This window comes from Podarcis pityusensis (assembly GCF_964106645.2).
Source record: "Podarcis pityusensis genome assembly, chromosome: 17".
NCBI lineage: Eukaryota > Metazoa > Chordata > Lepidosauria > Squamata > Lacertidae > Podarcis > Podarcis pityusensis.
The window spans coordinates 26,079,714-26,105,516 of NC_138042.1; the positions used below are offsets into that span (position 1 = coordinate 26,079,714).

A 25,803-nucleotide genomic window follows, 5' to 3' on the forward strand; every position below is an offset into this window, starting at 1 on the left:
CTTGAGCGACCCTCCAAGCGCAGAAGGAACCCCGTAAGGGGCTCCGGAGCGCGGAGGGGGGTTGCGGCGCTGAGAGCTGCTTCACAGCCTGAGGAGTGAAGCCGCGCTGCTACTGTCGGTGAGCGCTGATCCCTTTTCCTGCTAAATTACGGATTCGGACGAAAAGCAACTAACTTGTGAGTAAAAGACTGAGTCACTTGAATTTAGAGACTTTAAAGGGAAAATTTAAATTGGCTTGAACTTGGCTGAAAGCGGAGAGACGTGGAAGCAGGAAGTCCGTCTTCCGCAGCCATTGAACTTGAAAAAAGCAATCAGCTGGAGGAGTGGAGGCTGAAAGAAAGAGATCCTAAGTTTTACAGATCTAAGCATCTATTGAACTTGCATCTTAAAGTAAAGACTTTAAGCTAAAGATTTGGGATTTTTACTTGCACTTGACTTTCCTCCTTTTATTGGATTACAAATTAGAAGGTGAAACCCAGAGTCAGGAGCTGCCTGAGCACTAAGGGAGCTGTCAGTACTGCAGATTTGGATACTGTATATTGGAACTTGAAACAATCTGAGGGTATTGAGACCTTTTAAATTTGAAACATTCTTTTTGGAGATAAATAAGCACTGTCTGTAACAAAGTGACCATTTATAAACTCTGCTAAACATTTGTATTTGAAGGTTCTTGGACATTAAATTAGACTCTGAAAGACATTTTAAGCTCCCTCTAGAGGATTGGATTAAAACAGTGACTTTACATGCACATTTTACTTTCGATTCCCTTGTTGTTTGCTTGCTCTGGACCTTTCCATTCCCATGGGAATAACTCAGTGTGACCTTGACTGACAGATAACGTTGGAATGAGTGGCACAAGAAAAAGAGGGAGAGCTAAACAAACAACTTTAACAACTCTAACCTCAGCCTCACAGACACGTAGATCATCTGTACCTACTTTGCCCTCAGAAGTGGAGGGAGAGGGCGAAGCAGAGCAGTTACAATTGGAAGATATGGCCTCAGGAGCATCTGTTTCTGTTCTAGACAAAATTTTTGAAAAATTGGAAGCTTTGGACAAGAAAGTAGATGCGCAATCAGCAAAGATTGACAAAAACACAGAATGTCTAAATAAATTAACTACACAAGTGGTACAGAATGCACAAGCAATTGGACAGTTAACGGAGGCCTCAGCAGAAAATCGGAAATTGGCTGAGGACACCAGACAAAAATTAGAAAATTTAGAGCAAGAGGTAAGACCACTCACTAAACAAGTTGGGGAACATCAGATTTATCTCTCCATGATAGAACTGCGAAATCGTGAGAACAACTTAAGGATTAGATCACTACAAGAGGCAGAAGAAGGACATCTAACTGAGTTTTTGACCAAAGAATTCTCCAAGTTCTGGAATTTGGAAGAAAAGGACTTTAAAATCGTGTCAGCTTTCAGACTTGGAAGATTCATAAAGAAGGAGAGGCCCAGAGACTGTTTGATAACATTGAGATCAAAGGAGGAAAGGGATAAGATCTTGGGACTACATTTCGTAAAATCACTGGAGGTTTTGGATAGAAGAATTGAAATCTATAAAGATATCCCAAGACTACTGCTGGATCTTAGAGCCGCCTATTCTGAACTTGTTAAACTACTAAGGAGCAACGCAATTCCATTCAGGTGGGAATTTCCCCAAGGAATATCTTTTACCTTTAGAGGGAGAAAGGTTAAAGTAAGAACACTGGAAGAGAGAGACAAATTCCTGTCTACATACGGAGAGGACCTTCAAAAAGGAATTGAACTACCTTCTGGGCCTGAGGCAACGCCAGTACCAACATCAGCACCTGTGGAACCTGAAGATCCTGAGAACAAGATACCACCCCTTGAAAAATAACCAGATAATTTAGGATGTCTCTGCAACTCTTGAGCTGGAATATTAATGGTTGTAACATTCCGGAAAAAAGGAAGAAAATATTTCATATATTAAAAAAAGAACAATTGGACATTATTTGTTTACAAGAAACACATGTGACGAGGCTCCACAGAAAAGTGTTAATAAATAAAAGATTGGGCCAGGAATTTGTATCGTCGGACAAAGTTAAGAAGAGAGGCGTGGTGATATATGCAAAAGAGAGCCTGTCACCTAAATTCCTATTTAAAGATGAACATGGAAGAATTTTGGCTATTGAGATACAATATCAAGGAGAGAAACTGCTGATATTAGGAATCTATGCACCTAATGAAGGGAAATCGGAATTTTACAAGAAGTTGCAGGAGACAATGCTGGACTATCTAGACTACAACAACATCATAATGATGGGAGATATGAATGGGGTCGTATCAACTAACATGGACAAGTCACAAAGTCAAAATGTTACAAAAGACGGCAGACTACCCAAAACCTTTTTTGAAATGACTGACAATATGGATTTGATTGACATTTGGAGGACAAAGAACCCACTAGGAAGAGAGGGAACATTCTTTTCTGAAGCCCAACTGACCTGGACAAGAATCGACCAAATATGGATTTCTAGAGGCCTGGCACCTAAGGTCAGAAAAGTGGAAATCTGCCCAAAGACCTGCTCCGACCATAATGCAGTAAAGATGGATATGACACTATTACCAACTGGATCCTTTAGATGGAAGATGAATGACAATTTGTTTAGAGATCAGGAAATTACCAAGAAGGCCCAAAAAGTTTTGAAGGACTATTTTGAGATAAACATGAATAATATGGTGGAAAAAAGAATAATCTGGGACGCAAGCAAAGCTGTAATGAGGGGATTCTTGATACAACAGAATGCAGTAAAGAAAAGAACACAAAATGAGAAAAAAGATAAGATCTTGGATAAAATAAAAGAATTAGAGAAGAAATTAAGAGTGAATCCGAAGTCACAGCCAACTCTGAGAGAAATTAAACTTTATCAAACGCAATATTCTAAATTGATAAATCAGGAAATTGAATGGAAGGTTAAATTAATGAAACAAAAAACGTTTGAGTCGGCGAATAAATGTGGAAAACTGCTAGCTTGGCAGTTGAAGAGAAGACAAAGATTAAATACTGTTACGAACTTAGAGGTTGATGGAAAAAACATCCAGAATCCAGTGGACATCAGAAAGTGTTTCCAGAGATACTTCAAAAAATTATACACCCAAGGGCCGCAAGATGATGTTGAGATTAAACAATTTTTGGCAAAAAACGGACTATCTAAATTGTCACAAGAAAATAGGACAATCCTGAATTCTAAAATAACACGACAGGAGATCGAACAAGCCATCCAGAACATGCAACTTGGCAAATCTCCAGGACCAGATGGGCTGACCTCCAAGTACTATAAGACATTAAAAGACTATTTGATACAACCTTTGATGGAGGTCAGCAATGAAATTATGGAGGGGAAGAGGGCACCGGAGTCGTGGAAGGAAGCGTTCATCACATTAATACCAAAGTCGGAAGCTGAAAAGACACAACTTAAGAACTACCGTCCCATCTCTCTTTTAAATGTGGATTATAAAATATTTGCAGACATTTTGGCAAATAGATTTAAAAAAGTTTTAAATGAAGTAATTCATAAGGACCAGGCCGGCTTTCTCCCAGGAAGACATCTGTTTGCTAATACAAGGAACATTATTGACATTTTGGAACTTTTGCAAACAGACATAAATACAAAAGCAGTTTTAATTTTTATAGACGCGGAGAAGGCCTTTGACAATATCTCCTGGAAATTTATGATGGGAAATTTAAAAGAGATGGGAGTGGGACGGGGTTTTGAGAATGGGATTGAGGCGATATATTCAGAACAGAAAGCTAAACTGATAGTTAATAATGTGGTTACAGAAGAGTTTAAAATTGAAAAAGGGACACGACAAGGTTGCCCTATTTCCCCTTTGTTATTTATTTCGGTTCTGGAAGTGCTATTGAACATGATTAGAGGGGATCGGTTGGTGGAAGGAATTCAGGTCGGTCAGAAACAATATAAATTAAAAGCTTTCGCAGATGACCTGGTTTTGACCTTGCAGAAGCCAGAGCCCAGTACGAAAAGAGTATTACAACTGATTAATGACTTTGGTCGGGTGGCTGGATTTAAACTAAATAAACAGAAAACTAAGGTTTTGGGGAAAAATTTGACTGATACAGAGTCAGAACGGTTTCAGAATGAGACGGAACTTAATGTGGTTAAAAAAGTAAAATACCTAGGGGTAAACATAACAGCAAAAAATCTAAGTCTATTTAAGGACAATTATGAAAAATGCTGGACAGAAATTAAGAGAGACTTAGATAGTTGGTCAAAATTGAAACTTTCTTTGTTAGGCCGAATTGCTGCTATCAAGATGAATGTATTGCCAAGGATGTTGTTTTTATTTCAAACACTTCAGGTTTTGGACAAAACGGAGTGCTTTCAGAAGTGGCAGAGAGACATTTCTAAGTTTGTCTGGCAGGGCAAAAAGCCCAGAATTAAGTTTAAGATATTAACCGATGCAAAACAAAGAGGGGGCTTTGCCCTGCCAGACTTAAAGTTGTATTATGAAGCCGCAGCGTTCTGCTGGCTAAAAGACTGGCTACTTCTTGAGGACACTGATGTGTTAGATTTGGAAGGGTTTAACAATGCCTTTGGATGGCATGCATATTTATGGTATGACAAGGTTAAAGCAAACAAGGCCTTTAAGAACCATATTGTCAGAAAATCATTGTTTAATGTCTGGACAAAATATAAAGACTTGCTGGAAAATAAAACACCAAGGTGGCTTTCACCTTTGGAAGCCAAGGCCCGAAAAAGACCCAATATGGAGGCTAAATGGCCAAAATATTGGGAAATACTAGAAAAGGATGGAGACAATTGGAAATTGCAGAGTTTGGAGAAAATGAAAGACAAAGTGCGAGATTGGTTACATTACGCTCAGATTAAAGAAGTTTTTAAAAATGATAAGAAACTAGGGTTCCAGGTGGAGAAATCGAAATTAGAAACAGAATTGTTAGAACCAAAGATTAAGGTACTTTCAAGGATGTATAACTTGCTGTTGAAATGGAATACACAAGACGAAACGGTTAAATCGGCTATGATAAGGTGGGCACAGGACATTGGGCATAATATCATGTTTGAGGACTGGGAGAGGTTGTGGAGTAATGGATTGAAATTTACTGCATGTAACGCTCTGAAAGAAAATGTAATGAAAATGATTTATAGATGGTATATGACCCCAGTCAAACTTGCCAAAATTTACCACCTGTCTGATAATAAGTGTTGGAAATGCAAAGAGTGTGAGGGAACGTTCTTTCACCTCTGGTGGACTTGCCCTAAAGTGAAGGCGTTCTGGGAAATGATTTATAATGAACTGAAAAAGGTATTCAAATATACCTTCACTAAGAAACCAGAGGCTTTCCTTTTGGGTATTGTCGGCCAAGGGGTGGCAAAGAAGGACCAGACATTTTTTATGTATGCAACAACAGCAGCAAGGATACTTCTCGCAAAACATTGGAAAACTCAAGATCTACCCACACTGGAAGAATGGCAGATACAACTGATAGACTACATGGAACTGGCTGAAATGACCGGCAGAATCCGTGACCTGGGAGAAGAGAGGATTGAGGAGGACTGGAAGAAATTTAAGAACTATTTACAAAAGTATTGTAATTTGAGTGAATGCTAAATAAGATGCTAGATCAAAATAACTGAGCACCACTAAATTTAGAAGTTTTTAAGAAAATAAGTAAGACTGTGAAATTTAGCTCCTTCTGAGAATTATAAGATTATGAAATATAGAAGGGATATAAGAATTTAAATAAGATGATAAATTGCTGACAAAACGTTACAACGATGAAAGTGGGAGCGGGAGATGTGAGGAAGTCCAAAGAAAATGTGAAAATATGTTAAGATCAATGTTATATTGCTTACTATGTTTATTTTTATTGTAAAACCTAATAAATTGCTTTAAAAAAAAAAAAAATATAGATGGACACAGTACAACGCATCATCAGAGATCTACAACCTCTCCTGGACAATGACAGTTCTCTTTCTCAAGCTCTGGGAGGAAGACCTTTCATTGCCTACAGACAGCCACCCAATCTTAAACAACTCCTAACCCACAATAATACTACAACCAGACTTAACACGGACACTGGCACCAGAGCCTGCAATAAACCCAGATGCCAACTTTGCTGCCACATACACCCGGACAACACCATTACTGGCCCCAACAACATCACACATACCATCTCGGGACTATTCAATTGCTCATCATCTAACATTGTGTATGGCATCAAATGCCAACAGTGTCCTTCAGCTCTCTATATTGGACAAACAGGCCAAACCTTACGCCAAAGAATAAATGGACATAAATCTGACATCAAGAATCACAAAACAGAGAAACCAGTAGGAGAACACTTCAATCTCCCAGGACATTCTATACAAGATCTCAAAGTAGCTGTTTTACTACAAAGGAATTTCAGAAATAGACTGGAAAGAGAAGCTGCTGAATTGCAACTCATTACCAAACTTAAAACCATGGAGACACCTGGCTTGAACAAAGACATTGGATTCTTATCCCATTATACATGACTAAGCCATTTCTCACCTTCTCACCCCTTGCCTTTTCCTGTAAGACCTATTACAGTCGTTAAGAGTCGTCAGCAGGCTCATCTCAGCTATCTCCCATTCCCACCACCCTTCTGAGTAATACCCCTCCCCACCTTCTCACTATATAGAAGGATCTGGCAACTTCTGTTTCACTGTATCTGAAGAAGTGTGCTTGCACACGAAAGCTCATACCAAGAACTAACTTAGTTGGTCTTAAAGGTGCTACTGGAAGGATTTTTTTATTTTGACTGCAGAAGCAGTCACTCCATTCTAGGCAGCCCAATGGGCTATTTAAACAAGAGAGTCACATTTCACCATTTAAGAGCAGCTGGAAGTCCAGAAAGAGAGAAATTTGGTCATGTGTCTTTTCTTGATTGACTCCCTCAGAAGATGCTCAGAGGAACATCTGACTCAGATAATTACCAGGGGACAGCTACTGGTGTCAGATTGCAAAGGAACTGAATTTTCTTTTCATTTTCATCACCGGTTGCTCTTGAAAAGGCCTTAATTTTCTTCTATTTTCATCATGAACTGATAAAACTTGGTGGTTTAAACAGACAAATGCACATTTCTTTTCTGTATTACTTGTCTAACATAAAGGAGCATCTAAAGCAATTCATAATTATCAAGTGCAAATCAGTCATGGGAATGTGATACAGTTCAATAGTCTAAACTATTCTGTCATCCAGCGATGTCAAAACAAACTTTGGCTTTTCTTTCTGTCACTGATGTGGTCTTACGGAATTTTCTCGTCTGTCCTCTTTTGGCTCTCAGCTTTGCTTTTTTGCAAATGGGATTTTAGCTGTGTGAGCATACAGTGTAAATAGGTTTCAAAGTGCTACCTATTTGTTAATTTCCATCTACTGGAGTGGTTGGAATGGAAAACACTGAATAGGTAATTGGAGGAAATAATTGTTCATTATAGATGGCTGCGTAAAATCATTTTGGCTGGCTGTTTGGGGTTTCTTCAAAGGTCTGGGAAAGCGAGGCTATGTGCGAAAAGAGAGTTGGCTGCTAATAGCAAGCACACAATGTCCTCTGCAGTAAAATGTTCCTCTCCAGGCCATTGTGATACGCGGTATTAGAACAAATGTGCACAGACTATACTTGAGTGACTTCAAGGTGATAACAGGAAGGCAGGAGGCAAAGGCTTGGGTGTTGAGGGCAATCTGTGCCATGTACTAGCTTGTAAAGACTTCTTTTTGTCCAGCCTTGGACAGCACTGATTCTAGTCCAATAATTGTTTTCCTTTCTGGGTCCCAGCGAAAGATGGGTGAATTTTTTCCTGTGTGAAATTGCATAACTTTTTACTGCACTGCAGTACTGCAGTACTGCACTGCAGGCTTATTGGCTGGGAAGCCAGGGATGACGGTGGCAGTGATGATGATGATGATGATGATGATGATTTATTATTTACACCCCACCCTTCCTGTTGGGTTTCCCCAGCCACTCTGGGCGGCTCCCAACAGATTAAAAACACAATAAAGCACCAAACATTAAAAACTTCCCTAAACAGGGCTGTCTTCTAAAAGTCTGGTAGTTGTTTACTTCCTTGACATCTGGGGGGAGGGCGTTCCACAGGGCGGGCACCACTACCGAGAAGGCCCTCTTGCCTGGTTCCCTGTAACCTCACTTTTCGCAGTGAGGGAACCGCCAGAAGGCCCTCGGTGCTGGACCTCAGTGTTCGGGCAGCACGCTGGGGGTGGAGATGCTCCTTCAGGTATATTTAATGATTTAAAATTGTATACCACCCTTCATCTGAAATTCACAACATAATTATCCTGCCAGGCAGTCTTTGTGTGGACGTAGCCTTAGTTACTTGTTATCTGTACTGAGAAAGTATCTGGCAGTAAACCTCTCAAAGGAGAAAAGTTCAACAGCCACCTTTGCCCAGAACTATGCCAGCAGCCTCGAGAGCCCTGCTGCTGCTTCCTAAGGATGTGGGAATAGTCTCTGGGATTATTTGGTGGTGGGATTACTGACTGGTGAAATGCCAGTCAGAGGCACTTCCCCATGAGGTAGACTGAAACTGCTGCCTCAGGCGGTTAAATCCCACAGGACGGGGTCCCCGTGAGTGCCTTGCTTGCCCCTGCTGCTGCTTCCAATGTGATTCTGAGGAGCTTGTGCAATAAGGCAGTTCTTTATTGGTGTAACATAATCATAGCTGTCAACTTTTCCCTTTTTTTAAGGGAAATTCCCTTATTCCAAATAGGATTCCTCACAAGAAAAGGGAAAAGTTGACAGCTATGACCATAATACACAGCCCTCCCCCTTATGCCTACACTCCCAGCAATCCTTTTCACCACCACAATGAAGCTTATATTTGCATTTGCAATTTGGATTTTCATTTTTTTGCTTTTTGCACAATATGCTCACCTCTACAACTAGTTGTAGGCAAATTAAAGGGGGGGAGGGAGCAGAATTTCTACAGGTTCCTCAAATATACAAGCAATAGTTCAGTGACATTATCCTTCTGTTGTCTAGGCAACTGGAAGAGTACCTTAGCACCAGGCAGGATGAAAGTCAGAAGAGAGACAACAATGCCATTAATTCTGACCTGTAATAATATTTATAACAGGTTGCATGAAATCAGCAATGCTGACCCAAAGTAATGCAGTAATAGCACTTCTAACAGGCATCATTAGAGTTCAGCTACAGGCCCAGCCTAAGCAATATAGGCAGTCTGCTGATGCGCTGCATACACTTGCAAATAGAGGGGCGATTTCAGGCCATAAACCACTCCTTGGGTATAATAATGTTGACAGATAATGGAAACAAATCATCATTTCCCGTTCCATCAGAATACACTTGCGCTCCATCCATATGGCTTTGGCGGAGCGATCTGTCTTTGTCTGCACGGAAAGCTCCATCGACAACGTGTCCTCTTTAAAAGGTAGTGAATTTCGTTTATGCAAGCCTCCAGAGAGATTCTGCATGGGGTGACGCTTGGCGACCTGCCAATTACACAGGGGCCTGCGGAAAGTCAGGTCTGTCTGCTCTTATTACATTGGACACTTGGTGAGGCAGGTGCCAATGGTCTCGAAATCCGCCGGAGCTGGCTCACCAAATTCAAAGTGCAGGAAGGTGACTCAAAACAGTCTTAAAATGCCAAACAAGTTTTAGCAGTAGAATGGTGCCCTGGCTCAGCATAAGCATTTAATTTTCCCATGTATCTAAACTCCCTGGTCCAGAAGGAATAAATACAACTCGCACTTTCTAAATGCCACCTCTGTACATTCAGATTGATGGTGCTCAGCCTCATATGCATGACCTAACTCTGCCCTCGGTTAATGCCTACATCTTTTAACTTTTGCACGGGTAGGTGACACTTAAACCGACATTTAATCCCAGGTTTTAGCACAGGTCTTTACTACAGAGTAGCTGTACGCATGCATCCTGCAATGAATCTGAACTATATAAATAAATTTGAGGCTAAAGTTCTTTGGTCTGGAGTGGGGGGGGGGGATGTTTCAATTTGGGGCTAAACAGCCACCACAAACCCACCTGGTTTTGTTTGCCACTTGTGGTCCAGTCAAGGGTAGTGATCACACTCCCAGTGGTGCCATTACTACTATTACTACTACTACAGTGGTACCTCGGGTTAAGTACTTAATTCATTCCGGAGGTCCGTACTTAACCTGAAACTGTTCTTAACCTGAGGTACCACACCGGAGCACGATTTCTGTTCTTATCCTGAAGCAAAGTTCTTAACCTGAAGCACTATTTCTGGGTTAGCGAAGTCTGTAACCTGAAGCGTATGTAACCTGAGGTACCACTGTACTATTAAATTGCAAGTATTCAAAATGAGGGCAAGAAGCATTGCCCTTACTCCGCTTTGGCTTCATGACATCATCTCATGGCATTGTCATGAAGCGATCAGAGTGAGGGCAATGCTTTCAGGCCTCACTCTGAAGCCTATGTAGAGGGAAGACACTCACTGGCAACCAGGAGGAGCTGAATCACTTCATTTCACTTACAAAAGCTTTTACAGAGTTCCTTGTAGAATGGATTCTGTGACCCACCATGAATATGTGCATAGAATTCCAACTAGATTTGTTTTTTAACCTGTGGTACTTCAAATATCTGTACAAGGATCTTGTCCCTTCTTAGTTTCTAAACAGACAACTTTCTTTTTATGTGGAGTTCAAATATTCCCCTTCCGCCCTCTCCCTTTTACTGTGAAAAGTAAAAGGGAAAAAAGTATATCACAGATAGCACCCGCTTCTTAATACTTGTTGGGGCTGCAAAGCTATTATTGCTTCCTTGTTATCTCTGAAAAAGCCTGCCTTTCCATCTTGTCTAATAGGCTGTGCATTTGACTTCCTCTCAGGGAAAAGGTGACAGTGGGGAAGAAAGAGATGTGCTTTGGGAAAATATATGCATTTCCACTACAGAGAGACACACAAAAAACCCCAGGGAGGTTGACTATCTTCTTGCAGGCCACCTTTAGCTGTTGAGGGGGTGTGCAAAATCTTTCAAGATTTACAGGGCTCCTCTTTTTGGTAAACGTGAAAAGGCAAGGATTTGGGCCAAATGAATTCCTCTTCAAATTCATAAGGAATTGTTTGTTTGTTTTCTTTTACTTAATGGACGGGTATAGACACCACGTAACATCTCTGGGTAGCTCACAAAGCACGCACACAAGCATATACTAAAATGCTTGTTGTTGTTTAGTCGTTTAGTCGTGTCCGACTCTTTGTGACCCCATGGACCAGAGCACGCCAGGCACTCCTGTCTTCCACTGCTTCCCGCAGTTTGGTCAAACTCATGCTGGTAGCTTCAAGAACACTATCCAACCATCTCGTCCTCTGTCGTCCCCTTCTCCTTGTGCCCTCCATCTTTCCCAACATCAGGGTCTTTTCCAGGGAGTCTTCTCTTCTCATGAGGTGGCCAAAGTATTGGAGCCTCAGCTTCAGGATCTATCCTTCCAGTGAGCACTCAGGGCTGATTTCCTTAAGAATGGATAGGTTTGATCTTCCATGGGGCTCTCAAGAGTCTCCTCCAGCACCATAATTCAAAAGCATCAATTCTTCGGCGATCAGCCTTTTTTATGGTCCAGCTCTCACTTCCATACATCACTACAGGGAAAACCATAGCTTTAACTATATGGACCTTTGTTGGCAAGGTGATGTCTCTGCTTTTAAAGATGCTGTCTAGGTTTGTCATTGCTTTTCTCTCAAGAATACTAAAATGCAGTATGAAACAAATAATGAAATACTGTGCTGGGAAAACAAAGCAGAATTAACAAGAGATCTAAACGAGGGTTGCCAGAGCCTCGGTGCATTTTTATAGGACAAGGTGGAGAGGGAGAGAACAGCTTTTGTCAAGGCAGAACCAGAGGAGGCATTAAGGTAGGATTCTCCAGCAGTATGGTTCCGCTTTGTAGGTGGAACAGACTTCAGATACAGCAGTTCCATTGCAGCTGCCAGCCCCTGGGACCCTTCACCATCTTCAATCATAGTCTTCATAAGGGAAGACTTTGACCCTCCACTGTGTGATGGCCTGGGACTCGGGCTCGGGCTCGGAAACAGAGGAGTCTCAGTCTGCACCGGATCCTTTCCCTCAGGCATCATCTGAACCAAGTCTGGGGCCTGATCCTGAAGAGTCCCAGTCTGCACAGGTTCCTCTGCAACAAACACCAGCTGGGCCGAGTCAGGGGCCTGAGCCTGCCCTGGCTCCAGATGCGGGGATTACCTTGTTGCCTTCAGCTGGGCCATCACTTACAGCTGCTCCTCTACCAGTTGGGTCAGGAGAGGCTGAGGTGGCCTCTGGGTTTAGTAACCCACCAACGTCTCCCGAGCTGCAGAGACGAAGGTCTGAGAGAAGGAGAGACCTGAGTACTCACAGGACAAGTGCTCGCCTTCGGGCGAGACAGGGAGGTGAGTCACTGGGGGGATCAGGACCGGCCGTTACTCTGACAAAGATAAAAGGCTGTCGGACCCTGCCCCAGGTTGTGGGAGCAACATTGCTGTATGCTAGATCCTGCCTGAGATCCTGTACCTCTCCTTGCCTGGTTTCCTGCCTCGTGTCCTGCCTTCGCCCTGTCAGACTGACTCCTAGCAGAACCTACGGATTTGGGAAACTTACATGGGTCCAGTTTGGTTCAGTACAACCAGGGGCAGAGGAAGGGAGGTGCGGTGGCGGCGGTCTACCTCGGGTGTCACCACTGAGGGGGGTGACAAAATGCCAGGCGGCACTCACTGCAGGGCCTGCAGCGCGCCTGAGCCACACGTCTCTCCTGGGAGCGATCCGGTGGCTTGGTCGCCTGCAGGCTCCACGCTGCCCCAAACAGTCCACCCGCCACCTCTCCACCAGCTGTAGGGTGGCTAAGTGGGAGGAGACAGACAGACTTCTCAGAGGCCCCATGGAGTGTCCTGCCCCAGCTTGCCCTGCCCCACGGGTTGCCCCACCTGCGCAGGGCACAGGTGCCGCCCCAGGCACCCAATCGGCTTGCTCCGCCGCTGACTACAACAGGCACAAAATGGAAGCTCTTTCTCCCCATTTTCCCCTTCTCCAAATTTGCCACCTGATTTCTGTGCCAAAAAAAATTGCATTTTGCCATCATGTTAGGAAAATCAAGTGCGTTTTCAAAATCATTCCTATTCTGCAACATTCTTGTTCTGCTAGTTATGGGGAGGAGCAAAGAACAAAGCAGAGTATTGACTCCCCACTCTCAGCCACTGCAAATCTATTTCAATCGTCTTGGCTTTTGAGATTACAGTAGGTGTTACCTGCCCAAATTCAAGCATATTTTTCCAGAAATCATGGCTAGAAACCTGGGTGATTGTATTTTGTTTTCCTTTTTTAAACTGAGATTCTTATACTGAGATTCTCAAAAAGCTACCTGATATGAAATTCTACATTCCCACAGTATTTTAGACACATACCGCCTGATGAAGAGGTGGAGGTTTGACTGCATATTCAAGGTATAGGACCCCTTCCAGATTAATCTAAAATTGTGTGGTTGGGTATGATCTTGAGACTGTGGCTTCAGAGGCCTACATAAAGTTTTCCTTCAAAATACCATTAACAAAGGAGAGCTTTGGGGCAGAAATAAATTTCTCACACCAATAAAAAGCTTTCTGGATCAAAAAACAATTATATATATCTAAGAACAAACGGATTTCAGAAAACACACTGTTGTGAAAAGATCAGACCTCTCTCAAATTCAATTATTCAGGAACCTCCTGTGCTTTATATCCCTGCAGTGCCACTTAATCATTAATTACAGTGTCTTTTTTATTGTCTCCCATGTTGATTGCATGTCTGATATCACAGATTGCCTAGCAAGTTGACTTAACACCTTTGCTAATTGCTCTGTGGTGCTAAGCTTTAATTTTCTTTTTTCCTTTATTTCTAGCTAGGAGTTTTGAGCTGTTCACTTAAGCAAGCCCTTTATATGTACAGTATTGTTCTATAATATCATCTGTGGTGTCTGTGCCTTCAATGCAACAAGCAGGAGAGTCTGCATTTCATTGTGAGTTATTTATGGATCACTGGAGCCCTCCATGACTTTGAGTAGGAGTCTAGCCCCTTCGAAAGAACAGCTTTTGATCTCTTGACTAGAAGCCAAGAGAGATGCGAACACTCAACATAATGCATTCATGACCTCCAACATTTCACATACAAAAATAGGGACACTCCTTTCAGTATTGTTTTGCTATCTCTTACATCCTTATTCTCACATGCCTTCTGGCTCTTTTGCATATTGATGTTTTTCTCCATTGTATGCTGTATTTATTTATATTAGAATAGTTCATCCTGCTGCTGATTTAGAACCAAGCACAATTCCAAGCAAGGGACGCGGGTGGCGCTGTGGTCTAAACCACAGAGCCTAGGGCTTGCCAATCAGAAGGTCGGCGGTTCGAATCCTTGTGATGGGGTGAGCTCTCGTTGCTCGGCCCCTGCTCCTGCCAACCTAGCAGTTCGAAAGTATGTCAAGTGCAAGTAGATAAATAGGTACCACTCCGGCGGGAAGGTAAATGGCATTTCCGTGTGCTGCTCTGGTTCGCCAGAAGTGGCTTAGTCATGCTGGCCACATGACCCGGAAGCTGTCTGTGGGCAAACACCAGTTCCTCCAACCAGTAAAGCAAGATGAGCGCTGCAATCCAAGAGTCGTCCGCGACTGGACCTAACATTCAGGGGTCCCTTTACCTTTTACAATTCCAAGCACAGTTTGTTTCTGAGCACAATTCAAAGTGTTGGTGCTGACCTTTAAATCCCTAAAGGCCTCAGCCCTGTAAAAGCCTACACCCCCAACATTCAGCCTGGACACTGAGGTCCAGCTCCGAGACTCCGGGGGCCTTCTGGCAGTTCCCTCACTGCGAGAAGTGAAGTTACAGGGAACCAGGCAGAGGGCCTTCTCAGCAGTGGCTCCCTCCCTGTGGAACGCCCTCCCATCAGATGTCAAGGAAATGAACAATTATCTGACTTTTAGAAAATATCTGAAGGCAGCCCTGTATTGGGAGTCTTTTAATGTTTGATGTTATATTATGTTTCTATATGTGTTGGGAACCACCCAGAGTGGCTGGGGAAACCCAGCCAGATGGATAGGGTATAAATCATGGGTAGGCAAACTAAGGCCCGGGGGCCAGATCCAGCCCAATCACCTTCTAAATCCGGCCTGCGGATGGTCCAGGAATCAGTGTGTTTTTTACATGAGTAGAATGTGTCCTTTTATTTAAAATGCATCTCTGGGTTATTTGTGAGGCTTAGGAATTCGTTCATTTCTGCCCAAAAAAATATAGTCCAGCTCCCCACAAGGTCTGAGGGACAGTGGACTGGCTCCCTGCTGAAAAAGTTTGCTGACCCCTGGTATAAATAATAAAATTATTATTATTATTACTAGGACCTGGGAAACCAGGTTCCAGATCTCCACTGAGCTATGCAGATCACTGAGTGACCTTGGGCCAGTCACTCACTCTCAGCCTAACCTAACTCACAGGGTTGTTGTGAAGATAAAAGGAGCTCCTTAGAGGAAAGGTGAAATAAAAAGGCAATAAATAAATATATAAGAGCTCGGTGGCAGTGTACCTGCTTTTGCATGGATCCAATGCAGCTTACTGCACAATGGTAATGTACCAATTGTAATCTATTGCTCTACTACTCACTTCTGCCTCTGGCCCCCAGAAAGTCCCCCACAAGGGAATGTGGCCCTCAGGTTGATAAGCTTTTCTCACTCCTGGTATAAAAGAGTGTTGGTTTTTTATTTATTTTTTAAATATGCAGGAGTGCCAGGAGAGCTCTTAAACTTGAACAATTAATAGACAGAAGCTATTATCAAAGCTATGGTTTTCCCAGTAGTGATGAATGGAAGTGAGAGCTGGACCATAAAGAAGGCTGGTCGCCGAAAAATTGATGCTTTTGAATTATGGTGCTGGAGGAGACTCTTGAGAGTCCCATGGACTGCAAGAAGATCAAACGCATCCATTCTTAAGGAAATCAGCCCTGAGTGCTCACTGGAAGGACAGATTGTGAAGCTGAAGCTCCAATACTTTGGCCACCTCATGAGAAGAGAAGACTCCCTGGAAAAGACCCTGATGTTGGGATAGATTGAGGACACAAGGAGAAGGGGATGACAGAGGACGAGATGGTTGGACAGTGTTCTCGAAGCTACCAGCATGAGTTTGACTAAACTGCAGGAGGCAGTGGAAGACAGGAGTGCCTGGCATGCTCTGGTCCATGGGGTCACGAAGAGTCAGACATGACTAAACAACTAAACAACAACAACAACAACAATGATCAAAGATGTGCTGGCATTCAAGAAAGCAAGAGAGGTCTGAGAGCATGTTTTATAATGGGCTGTGCTTGAGAGTCATTTCGAGCTGATCATAATTCCACGATTCAGCAAAAAGTTCACCTTCTTGGGGGGGTGAGTGTGCTTGCTGTAATTAAGTGACCTGAGTGGAGTAGAAGCCCGTTTCATTTCTGCAGAAAGCAAATACTAAAGTAATGAGCATCAAAAAAAAAGGAGAGGGGAGTAATGAATGGGAACAGAATTGCTGCCTGAAAAGAAGCAACGTGATTAATCAAGCTATAATGGACTGAAAGTGTTCGAGGTGCTATCTGGGATGGCTAGAAATGAAGTTATTGGTTTTCAAAAAAACAGATTTGAAAGAATCGTTTAAGAAATACCGTAACCTGGTTTCAAAGGAAATCTAGATTTAATAGAAACTTGTTAAACGCCTGTACCGAAAACTGAATCATGACAATCAATCATCAAATATACTGATTTCTTTTCTATGTAAAGGAGGGAAGCATTAAGTTTTAAAGTTGCACATTATAAATGATACAGTATGTTGTGTACAGTATTGTATCTATAATTACAGACTTCCTACATGTCCCAGTGACTAGCAAGTCTCCACAAGCACTGTAATCTTGTGTATCGCTGGAAATATCCACCTGTAACTCACCTGGAAGATCCTATTCTCTGCACTCCAAATACCTGAGTACTGCAAACTTTATTCCCCTTCATTTTATGGATTCCTGTGGGTTTGCTATGTCAACAGCATGGCTCTTACTTTCCCATCTCACAGAGAAACAGTGTTTTGTCCAGGAACCACTATCCTTGTCTTCTAGAAAGTTCTAGAAGCCTGCTATAGTCCCTGATCTATGCATGCTTGCTTTGTTCACTGAGACCTAACATTTAAAGCACTTTTCTACCGCTTTAACAGTCATGGCTTTCCCCCCAATGAATCTTAGGAGTTGTAGATTGCTAAGGGTGCTTGGAACTGTAGCTCTGTGATCTGAGAGAGGGTCATTTCAGTGCAGCTGCCCTGTCTTTGGACAGTCCTTTCTAGGGAGGTTTGCCTTGTTCCAACTCTGGCTGCCTTCTGGTACTAGGCAAAGTTCTTTTTTTCTGCCCATCCTTTTTAGACCTTCTGTTTTAAACTGTTGAGTTTGTATGCTGCTTTGATGTTTTTACAGGCGTTTGAAATGTGATAGAATAAAAATACAGTGGTACCTCGGGTTACAGACGCTTCAGGTTACAGACACTTCAGGTTACAGACTCTGCTAACCCAGAAATAGTACCTTGGGTTAAGAACTTTGCTTCAGGATGAGAACAAAAATCATGCGCTGGCGGTGCGGCAGCCGCAGGAGGCCCCATTAGCTAAAGTGGTACCTCAGGTTAAGAATAGTTTCAGGTTAAGAACGGATCTCCAGAATGAATTAAGTTCTTAACCAGAGGTACCACTGTAATGATGGCCCCAGCTCTGATGTCATGAAGTTCACATCACTGCAGGTTATCCTTACCATTCCTGAGAATGAATTATTATCAAGCATTGTATTGACTGCCTACAGCAGGGATGGGAAGCAAATGTTGTTGGAAGCCAACTCCCATCAGCCCCAACAAGCATAGTCAGTGATCAGGGGAGTCGTATATTAACATCTCTAGAGAGCACAGGTTTCCCACCCCTGGCTTACAGTAGAACTCTGTTCATAAAAATCTTAATTACATGAAGAGAATTCTGTAACAGCCAGGACTACCCCCAAACTATGAAACAACCTTCCAGAACATGTTGGGTTAAATAGATGGCCTTTAGTTTTTACAGTCTTTCCAATCCGAGAGGGTGTTTCAGCAATAACATAATGCCTGGCTGATGAGATCAGCTGGGTGCATTATACTGTGATATGGGATAACTAAAATAAACAGAATGAAATCATTGGATTAATCAATGACTAATGTTGAATATCACCCTGTATTTTGCAGAGAGATTCTATATGGGTATTTGAGGGGGGCGTATTCTAGATTAGCATGGTGGGATACCTTGTGTTTGCAGCAGAAATCAGATACTTTAAATAAAAAATAAATTTGCTAAAACAGCATGATCTACAGAGATCATTTGTTTCATTTAATCTCTGTTAAGTGTTTTGCTAAAACAGGAACACAATCTATTTGGCCTTCCAGGAACAACACAAGAAGCTCCGCGGCAAGCAAAATGACCAGTTCCAGGTATTTCAACATTTTTAAATATAATATTGTTAAAAGAATGTACAGACATTCAAACTAGACTGCAGCCAATAAATATAATTTTGCTGAGCTATTTACAGTGCTGCAGACCAGACCGTAATTCACTTAGGAAATAAGTAACAAGTGGTCTACACTGCTCAATAGAGAACTATTTACTGCTGGTGGAAAAAGAATGGCAGACCGTGTTGAAGCCACCAAAACCAATTAGGGAGGATGATTATAATGTTGCATCCTCAAACAGGCTTAATTTATTCTTACAACTGTAACTAATGTGGGAGATAAGGAGAGTTGCATTTTATGTTTTATGTTTAATGATGAAAGCATATCCATGTACTAACTAATGAAGTCATGTCTGTTTCCAGTAACTGGTTCAGGAGGTTACACTTTGCGGTTATAGAAACACTGTTGTGATGTAAGGCTTCACAGACAACAGAGCTCAAAACCTTGAAAACAATTTGCCCAAAGACAGTGGCGTAGCGTGGGTTGCCAGTGCCCAGGGCCACGTGGAGGCAGAGTGGGAGGGAGGGAAACAGATGGAGTATGCATGCGCATTCAGCTGCCTAACAGCATCTGCATCACCCAGGAAATTGCAGCCGCAGAGAGAAGAAAATAAGATCCGTTAGTTGTCTGGAGAGGTAACTTCCTGGTTCGCATGGAGAAGCCATTTTCAATGGAAGTGCACAGATGTACTGAGGCAGCACCAGGCATTGAAATATTGCACCTCTAGTAATTTTGCACCCCGGGCAACCGTCCCTGTGCGCCCCCTCCTCCACGCTACACCACTGGCCATGGGTACACATGTTCACAGAAGGCAATTTGCCATAAATGCACATTCATACTCAATGCGCCCCACTTCTCCCAAACAATAACATATTCTTTGTTGTTGTTGTTTAGTCATTTAGTCGTGTCCGACTCTTCGTGACCCCATGGACCAGAGCACACCAGGCACTCCTGTCTTCCACTGCCTCCCGCAGTTTGGTCAAACTCATGCTGGTAGCTTCGAGAACACTATCCAACCATCTCGTCCTCTGTCATCCCCTTCTCCTTGTGCCCTCAATCTTTCCCAACATCAGGGTCTTTTCCAGGGAGTCTTCTCTTCTCATGAGGTGGCCAAAGTATTGGAGCCTCAACTTCAGGATCTGTCCTTCCAGGGGGCACTCAGGGCTGATTTCCTTCAGAATGGATAGGTTTGATCTTCTTGCAGTCCATGGGACTCTCAAGTGTCTCCTCCAGCACCATAATTCAAAAGCATCAATTCTTTCAGCGATCAGCCTTCTTTATGGTCCAGCTCTCACTTCCATATCACTACTGGGAAAACCATAGTTTTAACTACACAGACCTTTGTTGGCAAGGTGATATCTCTGCTTTTTATATACTAAGGTAGCACTTCCTTGAGTTTGGTTTTCTTGGAGGAGAGAGCACTGATGATGCAAGATATTTCTGCAATATTTGAGTTTATTAATGATATGCAGCTCAGTGATGGCAGTCACCACAGCACTCTGAGCATAAAAGAGCATATATATTGTTAAGAGGCTTTCTGTGAGGGGGACTAGGCTATATGCCTGGGCCCCCTTCTAATTCCTGGGTCCAGCATGCATTCAATTGCTGGAATAGCCAGGCCAGCCTTGTAGCAGCCAGCTAAAGATGGGTCGTTAAGAAAACAAAGGGAGTGACTTTGAGCCAGAAGGCAAATGGGTTTGCCTCCCTCCTCCAACTGTCTTAGTTAGGAAGACAAAAGGGCAGTGTTTCATGTGATGGAAGAGAGAAGACAAAGCAGCAAGCTAAGGGTCAGACAGCCAGGGCTGATTTTTGCTTGAATCCAAGGCTGTGGCTATGGGAGAAGCAAGACCCCCTTGGTGTGTTAATGCTATGAACCCCTCCACCATAGCTGCAGGTTATATATCTGTGTAAACAGACCATACATCCTGCAGTCTCCATTGTGCTTATTTCCTCTCTTCCTTTTTCTCTGTGTGCCCAAACTGATTTTCTGCTTTGATTGTTGTTTTAGCTGTTAAACTATTTGAATTGGCTTGTTCATTGTATATTTTAATTATGGATGTTTTAATGTAGTTGGTTTACTATGTATTTTAATTATGGGTTCTGATGTCATCCTGGAATTTATGCAGAGCCTAAGAAATGTGGACCAACTTTCCTCAAAGCAATTTTCAAATGCATATCTCTTAGGTTAGACACAATGTTCACATCCAATAGTAGACTGAACCCAACAGATAATGGTGACATAATTTTTTTCTCCATGTAATGCAGTTGTAATCTTAGCTGCCATCAAGAAGTTAATCATTTCTAGATTGGTGTCTTCAGAATGTAGGTCGTTCGAAAGAATTCATAGAAGATCAGCGGGAATCTTATATCCCATAATTTCGTCTATATATAGTTACTCCTGTAGAATTACCTAATTGATTTTCAATCCACAAAGCAATTTGGTCCCTGCTGGTTTTTGTATTACTGAACCTAGTGTGCTTCAAAGCACCTGGGTTCATACTTCAGCTGAGACAAGGTATATGTATGTATAAGCAGGTCACAAATATGAACAAGGCCTTCGCTGTTTGTACTTCTAATTTCATCTCAATACTTTGTAGTTTAAGACAAATTACGTTTTGGTAGAGCATGAGACTTAACCTCAGGGTTGTGGGTTCGAGGTCCACGTTGGGTAAAAGATGCCTGCATTGTATGGGGTTGGACCCCAGATGGCCCCTGAGGTCCCTTCCAACTGTACATTTCTATGATTCTATCAACTTTTGGCCTTTCAGTGCCGCAAAGTATATCGGGATCTCTGCTTGGCCAAGCTGATAAAGCTCATTTTCTTCCCTAGCCTTCAGAATCACCTCCCGACATGTTTACCGATCTCGAGCCTTTGATGAGGCTACAAGGCATGTCCTCCCAGCAGAGCATCAAAACAGCATGCGGAAGTGATGAGATTTATGGCTACATTTTAAAGAGTTTTATTTCTAAACTACGCAGAACAGAAAAGACATCCTCTCTCTATGAAAGCAGAGAACAACTGAACAAAGGAACAAAGGAACAAAGGAAACAGGAAACCAGTAATGTCACATCCTGTCTCCCCTCCCGTGAGACTTCCAATAGTCTCTGGACTCTGTGGAATGTAAACAGAGTCCTGTGACTCCCAGCAGCTGCACAGTGATAAGAACAGAAACTAACATCATAAGCTATCAAACCATTAATATAAAGTGTATTCTTATAGTTGGATCATTAAGAGGTGCCTGCTGGATCAGGCGAAGGGTCCATATAGTCTAACAATCTATTCTCTCAGAGGCCAACCAGATGTCTATGGGAAACTCGCAAGCAGGACGCGAGTGCCATAGCACTATGCTCACTTCATTCACAGATTGTGTTCTCATGTGTTGCCTCCGTGTGAATGGGGTCAGCAGATGCAGATATGTAGGATGAGCAATTGGTGGCAGGTGCATTTGCCCCCACCCCATCCACACAGTGGGCCAGAACAGAACGGGAATACCATCCAATCTGGCCCAAAGTAAATATCTGTGTCTAGGCTAGTCTGAGGCTGCAGCTACAGGAGAAGCAAGACCCTTTTGGGGTGTTGATGCTGTGAAGCCCTCCATCGTAGGTTCAGGTTTCATATATGTATTAATACAGTGGTACCTCGGGTTACGGGACGCAGGTGGTGCTGTGGGTTAAACCACAGAGCCTAGGACTTGCCGATCAGAAGGTCAGCGGTTCGAATCCCCGCGGCAGGGTGAGCTCCCATTTCTCGGTCCCTGCTCCTGCCAACCTAGGAGTTCAAAAGCATGTCAAAGTGCAAGTAGATAAATAGGTACCGCTCCAGCAGGAAGGTAAATGGCGTTTCCATGCACTGCTCTGGTTTGCCAGAAGCGGCTTAGTCATGCTACCCACATGACCTGGAAGCTGTACGCCAGCTCCCTCAGCCAATAAAGCGAAATGAGCGCCACAACCCCAGAGTTGTCCACGACTAGACCCAATGGTCAGGAGTCCCTTTACCTTTACCTCGGGTTGCAGATGCTTCAGGTTACAGGCGCTTCAGGTTACTGACTCCGCTAACCCAGAAATAGTACCTCGGGTTAAGAACTTTGCTTCAGGATGAGAACAGAAATCGGGCGGCGGTGGCGCGGCAGCAGTGGGAGGCCCCATTAGCTAAAGTGGTACCTCAGGTTAAGAACAGTTTCAGGTTAAGAACAGACCTCCAGAACGAATTAAGTTCTTAACCTGAGGTGCCACTGTAATCTATATTTGTTTACAAAACTATTGTACTGTCAACCGTACTGTATGCTTGTGAAACATGAACCACTTATAAACGCCACCTCCAACTCCCCGAAAGATTCCATCAACAGTGTCTCCAGAAAATTTTACACATCACTTGGGAAGACAGGCGAACTAATACCAGTGTACTGGGTTAAGCAAAGATCACTAGTGTCGAAGCAATGATTCTTCAACATCAACTTCGTTGGACTGGTCATGTTGTGCGGATGCCTGATTATTGTCTTCCAAAGCAACTACTCTATTCCGAACTTAAAAATGGAAAGCGTAATGCTAGTGGTCAACAAAAGAGGTTCAAAGACTGTTTCAAGGGAAATCTAAAAAAATGTAGTATAAACACCAACAATTGGGAAACACTTGCCTGCGAGCGTTCCAGTTGGAGAACAGCCTTTACCAAAGGTGTCATGGGCTTTGAAGACACTCGAACTCAGGACGCAAGGGAGAAACATGCTAAGAGGAAGGTACGCTTGGCAAATCCACACCATGATCAACTCCCACCTTGAAACTAATGCCCCCACTGTGGAAGGCTGTGTGGGTCCAGAATTGGCCTCCACAGTCACTTACGGACTCATTGTTAAAACCATGTTTATGGAAGACAATCTTACTCAGCTACGAGTGATCGCCAAAGAAGAATAATCTATATATCCTAAAGACACCAGCTCCCACTGTGCCTCATTTCCAAAAGGAAACACGATCCCTGGGTGTGTGCCTGAAACTCCTGCAATCTTGCGCTGCTCTGAGATTGGGGTATTACCTAAATGCTGGTGATGAACTTGTCTTACAAAGTATGAACAAAATATTAAACTTCTATATTCAAAGCACTGCTTGTGCTGTTTTCATTAGAGCGACCAGCTGAACAACTAGCTTTCTGTTGTGGTTGTCTGCACACAGCTGCAAAAATGGAGTGTTGTGATCTCACCAGCCTGCTCTTTGCTTCCCTCTATGCTGTTTGGGAGATTGAAGGACTAAGAGAGACATGGTAGAAAAGGAAACATATTGTACAGGACAGTTCAAGTTGTGAACATGACAGCAAACACTTTGAAACAACAAAGCCAGCACAGCTATCTTCACTTTTCCAGGCAGAGTCCAAAGGCTGGAAGTAAATTTCACAGGCAGTGCAAACCAGCAAGCTGAGAAAACTGTGGTGATTACGCAACGATGCCACAGTATCATAAGAATGTAAGAAACTTCTTTATACTGAGTTAAAGGTAAACGTAAAGGGACCCCTGACCATTAGGTCCAGTCATGACCAACTCTGGGGTTGCGGCGCTTATCTCGCTTTATTGGCCGAGGGAGCCGGCGTACAGCTTCTGGGTCATGTGGCCAGCATGACTAAGCCGCTTCTGGCAAACCAGAGCAGCACACGGAAACACCGTTTACCTTCCCGCCGGAGCGGTACCTATTTATCTACTTGCACTTTGATGTGCTTTCGAACTGCTAGGTTGGCAGGAACTGGGACAGAGCAACGGGAGCTCACCCTGTTGCGGGGATTCAAACTGCCGACCTTCTGATCGGCAAGCCCCAGGCTCAGTGGTTTAACCCACAGCGCCACCCGCGTCCCTTTTATACTGAGTTAGGCCACGGTGTTTATTAGAATCCTCTCGTGGACTTTTTGCATGAAAAAGAAAAATAAACAATGACATTAGGATTTGAGGATTGAATATAATGTTAAAATTACACGAGAATGTTTTACTGTGTTAACATAGTGTTTCCCCCCCCCTCTGGCAGTAGCTCTCATGTGACTGGCTGACTGCGAGTGACATGAGAGAGGCATCCCATTCTGTTGTGACTGTTATTCCAGTAACAGCCCATTTCAGTAAATGAAATCATTATCCTTAACAAGTCCGCTTAATTAATTTTATAATGAAATGATTTTAGAATGTTGTTTTATTGTTGTTAGCTGCCCTGAGCCCAGCTACGGCTGGGGAGGGCGGGATATAAATAAAAAATTATTATTATTATTATTATTATTATTATTAAGGCACATTTGGCTGGGCACTTTACATCTGGCTTTCTAGAGTTGCACAGAAGCTTCTGGGGGAAAAGGCTGTGGTGCATAGATAAGATACAGCTGTTTTCTAACTCTCAGCAAACTGCTAAGTTTTTAACCCTCCAGCATAAAGCCACTGATCACCTGACACAGTTCAAGCTCTCGTCAGGCTTAAGGTACATAAAGGAAGCATGTTGTTGCTGAAATTCAATATTCCTACCTCAGGCAGGTTTGACATGTCCAGAGCTGTGCTTTTTTCCCTTGGCACAGTACTCACAACAGCTTTATATGTAGTAATCTGCACATATACTTGTAACTCAGAGGTGGCATGTGTTTTCCCCAGAACCAAACTCATGAAACAAAAGCAGGTGTTGCTAGACTGCCACTTTGATGCCTCTTATTAGCCTCTTGATTCCTTTTGCTTTGTTGCCTAGCAGGCTTTGATATAAGAGCTTTTCAGATCTGCTTAAGTTTGCTGATGAAAATGAATCTATTCCAAGCATCTCACATCCCACTGAGACATTGATCAACTCTCACAACCTTCCCTTCATTCCATTACTGAGAGGATAGGAGCAGATACTGTTGCCCGTGCTGATCTATTGTCTACAACACAGACTTAAATACACATTCCTTCTTGCATGGGAAATATTTGTCTGTTTTTTTCCAACAGTATTATTTGCACCTTCACCAAAGCAGCATTCCCAGGGGAATGCCATGAGTGGTACAGAACCAATATAAATTTGTATGGTAAGTATGTGCTGTGATTATCTGTGAAGCAATCTGCAAGAAACAAAATACAAATACTGATTGGGTTTAAAGCACAGCCCAAGAGCAACTGGTTTTCAGTACAAAAAGGTTAACTCTGTGATTCTGAGTATTTATACAAAGTGAAAGAGACCACATGGGGCTTTAAAGGCCCATTGATTTCATGACAGTGTTAAATCAGAGCAGGTATTTTGTGCAAAAGTCCAGGGCCCACTCAGCAGAGTGAGTAGGGTGGCTCCCAAATGCACCAGGACTAACTTAC

At 42.9% G+C, this 25,803-nt stretch overlaps 1 protein-coding gene across 1 annotated transcript in view; it reads left to right on the forward strand.

Moving 5' to 3' along the window:
• The window catches only part of LOC308466276 (guanine nucleotide exchange factor C9orf72 homolog), a 115,052-nt gene that overhangs the window by 48,061 nt on the left and 41,188 nt on the right, over positions 1-25,803 (forward strand). The window contains exon 2 of the mRNA XM_080987036.1: positions 18,427-18,496. Within this exon, the coding sequence (XP_080843162.1) occupies positions 18,427-18,496 (70 nt within the window). The remainder of the gene's footprint in view (positions 1-18,426; positions 18,497-25,803) is intronic.